The sequence below is a fragment of the Morus notabilis genome, unplaced genomic scaffold (assembly GCF_000414095.1).
Source record: "Morus notabilis unplaced genomic scaffold, ASM41409v2 Scaffold321, whole genome shotgun sequence".
Taxonomy (NCBI): Eukaryota; Viridiplantae; Streptophyta; class Magnoliopsida; order Rosales; family Moraceae; genus Morus; species Morus notabilis.
Window position 1 is genome coordinate 63,583 of NW_010356783.1, and position 10,729 is coordinate 74,311.

A 10,729-nucleotide genomic window follows, 5' to 3' on the forward strand; every position below is an offset into this window, starting at 1 on the left:
GTTTTGGAAACCGCTCACAATCAATGAGTCGGTCACAACAAGCGATCGATTCACAATTAACGAGCCGCTTGTAATTAACGAGCAATCAACGACCTAGGAATCACTTGCGATTCGTATACGAGATATGCGACCGACGCCCAAAATGACCAACGAGGCGCTTGCCAAAGCACAAAGCCTAATCGAAGTTAAGAGCCACAACAGAGCACTAGCCGAGAACTCAATCTCAGCATATGCAATCACTGGCATGCAAATGATGCAAGGAGTAACAGTCGACTTGCCAATCGCGATTGGGCGACTCTAGCCAGACGAGTCGCAAGTTCTACAGTCGCTCTCGTCGATTTGAGCCGCTCACGCGTTAATCGAGCTCTTCAATTCTCAAGCCGCTCTCGACGATTCAAGCCGCTTGCTATTCCAACGAGCTCTTCAGCTCTCGAGCCGCTCGTGCCTCAAACGAGCTCTTAAGCTCTCGAGCCGCTCGACGATTCGAGTCGCTTGCTACTCAAACGAGCTCTTCAACTTTCGAGCCGCTCTTATATTCGAGCTGCTCGGTACTCAAATGAGATGTCCGTCAGCTCTGGAGCTGCTCATGTCCATCGAGCTGCTCGCAACTCAATCAAGCTCTTTAGCTTAAGAGCTGCTTCTAGCCACACAAACTGTCTGTCAGCTCTCAGGCTTTTTACAGATTGTTGGATTATCAAACATAAGTCGTCACAGGAACTACGTCCCAATAGGATCCCTAGCCTAATAGGTTCTCCCACCAAAACGTGACGTACCAATGTCGTAAGGATCACCCTCACCGATATCGAGCCTAGGCCCATTGGCCGCCGTAAAGCGTGCTAAGCCAACTTAAGGGTAACCGTTCGTGCGCCAAGTGCTCTCACACAGAGTTATTAGTGGCATGTCAAAGCTGGTGGAGCACTCGCTTCACTAATTTCACCAAGACCACGGTACAAGGAGACGACCTTATTCATCATGGCAAGACTTATTACCCACGGGGTAATTAAATTATTTTAGTTTCGGCCACTAGGCTGAAGCCGACAATCGTGTTGCTGCCGACCTGACAAGTCGATGCTGGTCCTTGATCAATGCCAATTTCTGGACTAAAGTCGACTACCAGTCGTTGCGGTCGATTCATCGGCCAAGAATCCAATCAATCTTTTTGTTCCAATTTCGGTGAAAGCCTATTTAGGGGTTTGTCGCCCGTCAATCGAGCTCTTCAGCTCTCGAGCCGCTCTCGACGATTCGAGCCGCTCGCCCCTCAACGAGCTCTTCAGCTCTCGAGCCGCACTGGTCAATTCAAAACTTTTGTATCTCAATCAAGCTGTCCGCCAACTCTGAATCCGCTCTCGTTGATTCGAGCCGCTCGCGCCTCAAACGAGCTTTTCAGCTCTCGACGATCCAGCCACTCGCTCCTCAATTGAGGTGTCCGTGACTCATACGGTCTGACGAGCAATCCGCAGCTTAGAAGACACGATTCGGACAGTAGCTAAAGCTCGAGTAGTCCGTCAACGGAGTTAACTCCCGTCACTTATCATGCACGAGTTGTCACACGCAATTGGGCCACGAAAATGTTCGCGGTTCAACATATGGCCATCAAACAAAAGGACGTCACACAGGTAGTCGTAGGAAACCTACAAGCAATTTGGAGCGTCAATCGACCCGCGAGCCATCTCGAATGGAGCCTCCCATGAGTAGTCAAATTCCGGACCTTTCTAAAGTCCAAGCAGAGCCGCCAACCACGCCCAAGGAGCCTAACAACCCAATAGGAGCAACGATTGCCGGAGACTAAGATCAGAATTTTTCAAGAATTTTCAACATGCTCAAGTAGCTCTGTTGTTTCTTTTTAGTTTTTCTTCACGATTTTGTGTTTCTTTGGCCCTAGGAACGTTCAAACACTAAAGCAAAAACAAAGGAAACACGAGTGCACCCGAAAGATTATAAAATGGCCTAAACTACTCACAAGTTGACTCTACGCCATAAGCAGTGCTCAACACACGATAAACTCGTAAACAATGAGCTCTTCAGCTCTTGAGCCGCACGCACCTCAAACAAGCTCTTTAACTCTTGAGCCGCTCTCGACGATTCGAGTCGTTCGCACCTCAATGAGCTCTTCAGCTCTCAAGCCGCTCGCGCCTCAATCAAGCTATATTTTAGCTCTTAAGCCGCTCTTGAGCCGTTTGCTAGTCGTTCTCAACTTACAAGACAAAAACGACACGACATCCTTAAGTGTTTTCACCGCAACGGAAGTTCCTAGTTCCTACCACCTTGACGTCCCGATTGTCGGACTCACTCGGGGGGCTACCCGCTATTCACTGATCGGCTCGCGAGTCTCACTTAAATGACATCGCTGCGAAGAGAGGAGATGGCAAATGAGTAGTTGAAGGAACAAACAAGTCACCACTAAACACGATTGTTTCACTAGCCGCCAAAGAAGACTTTCTCAAACAACTCGCGTAGCGTACTTGTGACTAGTCATTCGACCGTCAGCTTTCCTTTTGACAAGCCTTCTTAACTGACCCAAATCATCCAGCATCAGCCGTCATTAAGCTACACCAGAAAGCGCACTTCGGCTATCATAACTGCCAACATCCCACAACACATCATACGGAAACTCGAGCAACGACGACGCATAGGACCTGTCAAACGCTTTGAAGAGCTGCGAGAATCATTTGCGAGTTACCAAGGAATCACGAAGCCATCTACAAGTTGTCAGAACGCTCAATAAAGAGTCCAAAAGAGCAAATCAACAATTAGTGTTGACACGCGGATCATGCGAACTACTCTTTAAGCCGATTATCAATGACTACAGAGTCAGGGGCTTACTGTTGAGGCCAGATTTCATACCTCATTTCTCACCATACACGTTCCAACACACTTCTCGGAGAATGGGGGCAGAATCACGAAATAGGTTGCCAAAAACAACCCGCTAATCGTCAGCAGGGTCGGCTGCCCAAACAATCAGTCCAGTGGTCCGCTACCCAAAAGACCAATCCAGCCGCGAAACTGCCAGCTCAGCATCCGAAGTTCAGCATTAATTACACCATCACAACAATCATATTCCGTGGGATCTTGCCTCAAATAGCAAAACGGAAAGTCAATCTCCACCTAAACTTGCTCCCTAAGACATTTCTCTACAAGGAAAGGATCTTAAATCAAAAGTCAAATGCAAAACTTGCCTAAAATCATTTTTTCAGCAATCAAGACCTATAAACACAGCCCATGCACGTCCAAGGAATAGGGAGACACACTGAGACACATGTTCACGCCCATCATCTCACGCCTACACCATTTTCAACCATTCCAAAGAGCTTTTCCACCACTTCTTACATACTTTTCAAGAATCTTTACAGAATTTTCCTAACATTTTGTAACACCCTGAAGAATTAATTGGGATTAATTAAAGTAATTGAAATTATTAGTGTGCCTAATCTGGATTATTAATTGAGTTTTGATTTATAAATATTTCTGACACGCGTGAGTTTAAATAGTTCTAAAGTATTTAAATTATTCTCAGTAGTTTATTTTAACTCAGAAGTGTGTATGAGCGCATTTCTGGACTGCTCTTTTAAAATATTGACACTTGTCCATTTTCTTTCCTTTTCTTTTTCTTTTTCTTTTCTTTCTTTTCTTTTCTCTTTCCTTTCCCGTGCATCTCTCTCTCACTCTCCCGTGCTCTCTCTCTCTCTCATTCTCTCATTTTTGTCCCAAATCAAACGAATCTTGTACCAAGGAAAGATTTAAAAAAGCTTTCAACGTCAAGAGAATGATTCGAAGTAAGATTACTGAAAGAACCTTTCTTGAATCTCAAGTTTTTGAATTTCAAAACTTATTTTTGGTCAAACCGGATTTTGATGGTTTTTAAGTAAAACTAGAGTAGAAATTGAAGATCTTTGGTTCTTTGGACTTGTTTCAGGACCTAGAACCCGGATCTAGTGATTTTCCTTTAAAATATTTGAATTTGGGACTGGATTTGCAGGTTTTTTAACAGTTTTCCGCGAGCTTCTCTCGCGCAGTTGATTCCACCGGTCGACCTGTCCGGTCGACTGGATCACATGGAAACTGGTCGACCGGAATGCAGGCTGACCGGTCGACCGGTGTGCACACTACCGGTCGACTGGTAGTGTTGCACTACTCTGTCACCGGTCGACCGATGCACACGGGTTTGACCCTATTTGGCCTAAAAATGCTATTTTGACCCATGTTTTTGGAGAGAACCCAAATTAGCTTCATTTAAGGACTTGAGATAAATGGATTAGAATCTTTAATCTTTGATTTGAGATTGAAAACCCTTGAAATGATAATTTGAAACATGAAAATGGATTAGGGCACAATAATAGGAAATCTTAGTTGAAAATTGAGATTTAGATTGCTTTAGGAATGAGAATTAATCCTAAAATGTTGTCTTGCATCATTGATCGCTGAGGATTCAGACTGAAGGAGCTAGAAGAAGCGAAAGCCGAAAAAGACAACACTAGTCCCAGGTTTGATAGTGCGAGGTAGGATTTCTATCCCTTTTCCTTGTGAACCTGTTTTCAAAAAGATTTTGGCCTTGAAAATGTTTTAAAGAAAGGGGTTAGTTTGCGAAAGAAAAACTCTTTGAAAACCACGGCTTGTGGAGTTTATGGAATCCATGGCTTGTCCTGTCTATGGAATCCATAGCTTGTCCAGTCATGAAACCTCATGGCTTGCCCAGTCATGAGGCCCGCGGCTTGAGTAGTTCGTGTGGTCATAATAATGATTTCAGAAAGTTAATGAATGATTTATTAAGCAAAGAGATCTTGTGAACTGGTAAGAGAGTCTATTGCTATAAGCTTAGATAGGATGCGAATAGTGCGTCCTCGGGGGCAGAACCCGAAACTCGGTCCGGGTAGGCGAGGCACTTGGTTAGGTGAGTAATTTGTACTAATTACTTGCTAAAGCCTGTAAAACGGTTATTTTCAATTATATTTCCTTTGAAAGAAAAGATATAGCGGAAGAATATAGCAGAGATTCGCAGTTTTCTCGGACTTACAGGGTACTATCGGCGTTTCGTGAGAGACTTCTCGAGTATTACTACACCGCTGACTCGATTGATCAAGAAAGAAGTCAGATTCCAGTGGGACGCTGAATGTGAAAATACTTTTCAGGAAGTGAAGGTCAGACTGACAAGTGCACCAGTCTTGACTATTCCTGATAGTGAGGAACCATATGAGGTGTATTCTGATGCCTCAGAGAGTGAGCTTGGTTGTGTGTTGATGCAAGGTGGACGCGTGGTAGCGTACGCATCTCGTCAATTAAGACCACATGAACGAAATTACCCAACTCATGATTTGGAGCTGGCAGCAGTAATATTTGCTCTGAAAATATGGAGATGTTATCTCTATGGAGCAAAGTTTCAGGTCTTTTCTGACCATAAAAGTCTGAAATACTTGTTTACTCAGAAAGACTTAAATCTCAGGCAAAGGAGATGGGTGGAGTATATGAAAGATTGCGATTTTACTCGACAATATCATCCTGAAAAAGCTAATGTGGTGACTGATGCCCTTAGTAAGAAGACGGGAACTCTGTCGTCATTAGCTTTGGAAGATTGAAAAATGACTGAAATGGTGAGTAAGTATGATCTTCAATTCTACGAAGATCATAACCAGGCTATAATATATAATCTGATCTCTACACCGGATATTGTATAACAGGTTAAGTAGAATCAATGGCAGGATCCACACCTCCAAGGAATTTGGATTCGGATCCAGAGTAGAGAGCAATTCGAGGATTGGAGAATCCGAGAGGATGGAGTCTTGTATTTCCAGTACCACCTTGCTGTTCCTAAGGCGGGTGAGGTAAAGAAGACGATTCTGCAATAGGCACACAAATCGAAGTATGCTATTCATCCGGAAAGTACAAAGATGTACCAAGACCTGAATATACAGTATTAGTGGAGAGGCATGAAAAGGAACGTTCGTGAGTATGTCTCGGAATGTGTTACTTGCTTCCGGATTAAAGCTGAGCATCAGAAGCTGGTGGGAGAGTTGCAACCTCTTCCTGTCCCTAGATGAAAATGGGAGCACATCAGCATGGATTTTTTGATGGTGCTACTGAGAACCGAGCTGAAGCACGATGCGATCTGGGTGGTGGTGGACAGGTTGACGAAATCCGCACACTTCATACATTTCCGTGCAACGTATTCTCAAAAGATTCTGTCAGAATTATACCTGGAGCACATCGTGAGGCTACACAGAGTGCTATTGTCTATCACGTCAAATCGTGACACGCGTTTTAATGCAAGGTATTGGAGGAGTTTCCAGGAAGCCATGGGAACAGTCTTGAACTTCAACACAATATTTAATCGTCAAACTGATGGGCAATCTGAAAGGGTAATTCAGATTCTGGAGGATATACTTCGTGCTTGTATTCTAGAATTTAGTGCAAACTGGAAGAAATACTTGTATCTAGCTGAGTTTACTTATAACAACAACTATCAGGCCAGTATTAGAATGGCACCGTTTGAAGCTCTGTATAGTCGTCCTTGTAAGTCACATGTGTTTTGGTTAGAACCAGAGGATCGACTGAGCACTGTACCGGAAGTCATTCAAGAGAATAATGAGAAGATAGCTGTGATTCGGGAACGACTGTTGACAGCTCAAAGTCGTCAGAAAAGTTATGTTGACAGAAGGCGTAAGCCTTTGAAATTCCAAGAAGGCGACTTTGTCTTGCTGAAAGTTTTCACACGCAAGAGAGTTGTTCGGTTTGGTGTGAAAGAAAAACTTGCACCAAGGTATGTGGGACCATTCCTGATCGTGCAACGAATCGGAGTGGTGGCTTATCGGTTGGCCTTACCGCCTGAATTATCTCACGTGCATGACGTGTTTCATGTCTCCATATTTCGAAAATGTCAACCTGAGCTGGAAGCTGTAGTGCAGTGGTTTGACGTTCCAATACAGGATGACGCGTCATACGAGGAGGCACAAGTTCAGATTCTTGATAGAAAAATAAAGAATCTGCGTCATCGTGAGATCCCGTTAGTGAAAGTGTTGTGGCAGCACCATGAAGTCGAGGAAGCGACATGGGAGCTTGAGACGACGATGCAGGAGCAGTATCCGCATCTGTTTACGCTTTGAGGTTAGCCTTAATTTCGGAGACGAAATTACCTAAGGGGGGTGGAGCTATAACACCCTGAAGAATTAATTAGAATTAATTAAGGTAATTGAAATTATTAGTGTGCCTAATCTGGATTATTAATTGAGTTTTGATTTATAAATGTTTCTGACACGCGTGAATTTAAATAGTTTCAAGGTATTTAAATTATTCTCAGTAGTTTATTTTCACCCAGAAGTGTGTATGGGCGCATTTCTGGACTGCTCTTTTAAAATATTGACACTTGTCCATTTTCTTTCTTTTTCTTTTTCTTTTTCTTTTCTTCCTTTTCTTTTCTCTTTCCTTTCCCGTGCATCTCTCTCTCTCTCTCTTTCACTCTCCCGTGCTCTCTCTCTCACTCATTCTCTCATTTTTGTTCCAAATCAAACGATTCTTGAACCAAGGAAAGATTTAAAAAAATTTTCAACGTCAAGAGAATGATTCGAAGTAAGATTACTGAAAGAACCTCTCTTGAATCTCAAATTTTTGTATTTCAAAACTTATTTTTGGTTCATACCGGATTTTGATGGTTTTTAAGTAAAACTATAGTAGAAATTAGAGATCTTTAGTTCCTTGGACTTGTTTTAGGACCTGAAACCCGGATATAGTGATTTTCCTTTGAAATATTTAGATTTGGGACCGAATTTGCAGGTTTTTAGACTGGTTTCCGTGAACTTCTCTCGCGCAGCTGATTCCACCGGTCGACCGGATCACAAAGAAACCGGTCGACCTATGCGGTTGACCGGATTGCAGGCTGACCGATCGACCGGTGTGCACACTACCGGTCGACCGGTAGTGTTGCACTACTCTGTCACCGGTCGACCGGTGCACACGGGTTTGACCCTATTTGGCCTGAAAATGCTGTTTTGACAACTGTTTTTTGAGAGAACCCAAATTAACTTCATTTAGAGACTTGAGATAAATGGATTAGCATCTTTAATCCTTAATTTGAAATTGAAAACCCTTGAAATGATAATTAGAAACATGAAAATGGATTAGGACACACTAATAGGAAATCTTGGTTGGAAATTGAGATTTGAATTGCTTTTGGAATGAGAATTAATCCTAAAATTTTGTCTTGCATCATTGATCGCTGAGGATTCAGACTGAAGGGGCTTGAGTAAGCAGAAGCCAAAAAGGCAACGCTAGTCCCAGGTTTAATAGTGCGAGGTAGGATTTCTATTCATTTTCCTTATGAGCCTGTTTTCATAAAGATTTTGGCCTTGAAAATGTTTTAAAAAAATGGGTTGGTTTGCAAAAGAAAAACTCTTTGAAAACCACAGCTTGTGGAGTTTATGGAATCCATGGCTTGTCATGTTCATAGAATCCATAGCTTGTCCAGTCATGTAACCTCACGGCTTGCCCAGTCATGAGGCCCGCGGCTTGAGTAGTTCTTGGAGTCATAATAACGATTTTAGAAAGTTAATGAATGATTTTTTAAACAAAGAGATCTTGTGAACTGGTAAGAGAGTCTATTGCTGTAAGCCTAGATAAGATGCGGATAGTGCGTCCTCGGGGGAGAACCCGAAACTCGGTCCGGGTAGGCGAGACACTTGGTTATGTGAGTAATTTGTACTAATTACTTGCTGAAGCCTATAAAACGGTTATTTTCAGTTATATTTCCTTTGAGAAAAAGGATGTGAGGTTCCGGCTGTCTATTGGAACTGAATATTTTATTTTATTTACTTATTCATTTATTTATTTCCTCGCTCACTTATTATTCATTTATTTATAACGTTTATTTCAAATTATATCCTACTGGACCTTTCGCTCACGTTTTATGTTTTACATGTATTAAACTCCTGCAGGAGATTCTAAGAGCGGTGCATAGTAGTTAGATATTTACTACAGGGTAGCTAGAGATTGCTACTGTCGGATTAAGGGAGGATTGTGATCATCCTCTTGAACAAATGTAAGGAATTGAGAATCTTGTAAGCTCTTGTAATATTTGGATTAACTATACTGTGGTTGATGTCTGTTGTAATGATTATTTACATGAGCATATATGTACGATACTGTATGTCTTGTGGGGTGGAGCCCTGTGTGTGAGAGGCTCCAAAATTCTGTAATTTATTTATATTTTAATGCAATTGAGTGGGACTCATCTGAAAATCTATTTTATTAACCCCTAATCGAACTCCACGTCACCCACCCCGTTTAGAGGGCATGACACATTTATGGAGATCACTATTGTAGTCTCATCAATATTCATAATAAAAGATCTGAAAGCCTGTACGTACTTTAAGTTATCAAGGAAATACTATAAATTTTTGTATCCGATCTCTTTATTTTTTTTGTCTATTTATTTTTTTCTAGGATCACGCTCTAATCATCCGAATTCATCTATTTATTGACCTCCTAACAAAACAAAATTAATTATAGATTTCACCATCTACAAATGTCAGGGGGAAAAAAGACAAAATAGAGCGAACCCAATGTACCAGAAAAAGAACTCAAAAAATAAAAACTAAATTGAGAAATCCAAGCGAGACTAACCAGAACGATCAATTTATTCTTGTCGGGCTCAGAAGGGGGCTTGACCACCGGGTCAATGTACTCCGGCAGCGGAGCCAACGGGAACTGGTCGAAGGCGGCGGAACGAGGAGAGAATGCAAAGGGCGCGATCCGCATTGCGGTGGGGAAACCATCCTCGAAGGACAGTGCTCCCATGGCCATTCTTCGCATGGCCATTGCTCGTTCTAAGAGCACAATCTCCTGGCGAACCACCGCCTCCAGCTCTCGCCGCCGAGCGATTTCCTCCAAGATCATCTCCTCACTAAGCCGCTGCTTCTCGAGCTCTCGCACGATCAGCTTCCGTACGTCGTTAGGGTTTCGCCTTACGCCCGAATTTGGCCCGATATCGCCCATCAAGAAACCGGATAGACCATGCAGCATCGGATGAATGACTTGGCCTGTTTGGATGCCGAGAAAATAAGGGTTTTTTTCGAGAAAGAAAAATAAATTGGCTAAAACTTTGCTCGAAATTAAAAAATATTCAATTATTTTAAACAACTTTGATCATGCACTGAAATTCAAAACGGCACACAGCATTGTCAAACCACAGCTTATTTTCCACAAAATTTTCCCTCGTTTTCTCGGACTTTCTCGGGGAAAAATAAAAGCAGATGATGAACATTCAGACCCGGCATTCGCAATGGTTGGAATGCGTAGCTGAATTCGCTCGACGACGGCGAAGGAGACGGCGGAGGCCGGTCGTCCACGGCCCGAAACTTGAACTCCATTAAAGTTGCAGAGAGAGAAATGCACTGTAAGGGTTTCTTCTTCTCGTTTTTTTTGTCTGATGATAGGGGAAAATTTGGTGGAGAGAGAGAATTTGATGAGCGCTTGAATTTGTCTCGGAGACTGGGCATTTTGTACCGCACGCGCATATGATGCGCGTGGCACGTAACTTCATGTTATAAAAACGTGCGAATATCAAGGAGATGTCGGGAACATGACGATAAATGTCGATAGAGTGAGTGATAAGTCGGGCTTTCTGATGCGTTTTTTTGACGTGTATGATGAACCTTATAGGTTCAAGGCTCCCTTTATTTAACTAATTTAAGTTTTGAATTTAAATTTTATTATATTAAAAAATTTTTATAAATAATTATATTTA

General features: G+C 42.5%; 1 protein-coding gene across 1 annotated transcript in view; it reads right to left on the reverse strand.

The window, feature by feature from the left end:
* The window catches only part of LOC21387680, a 15,094-nt gene extending 4,682 nt beyond the window's left edge, over positions 1–10,412 (reverse strand). Inside the window, exons 1-2 of the mRNA XM_024161404.1 lie at positions 10,253–10,412; positions 9,607–10,022 (exon numbers count right to left, since the gene is read on the reverse strand). Of these exons, the coding sequence (XP_024017172.1) occupies positions 9,607–10,022; positions 10,253–10,352 (516 nt within the window). The 5' untranslated portion in view covers positions 10,353–10,412. The remainder of the gene's footprint in view (positions 1–9,606; positions 10,023–10,252) is intronic.
* Between the last annotated feature and the right edge of the window lie 317 nt (positions 10,413–10,729).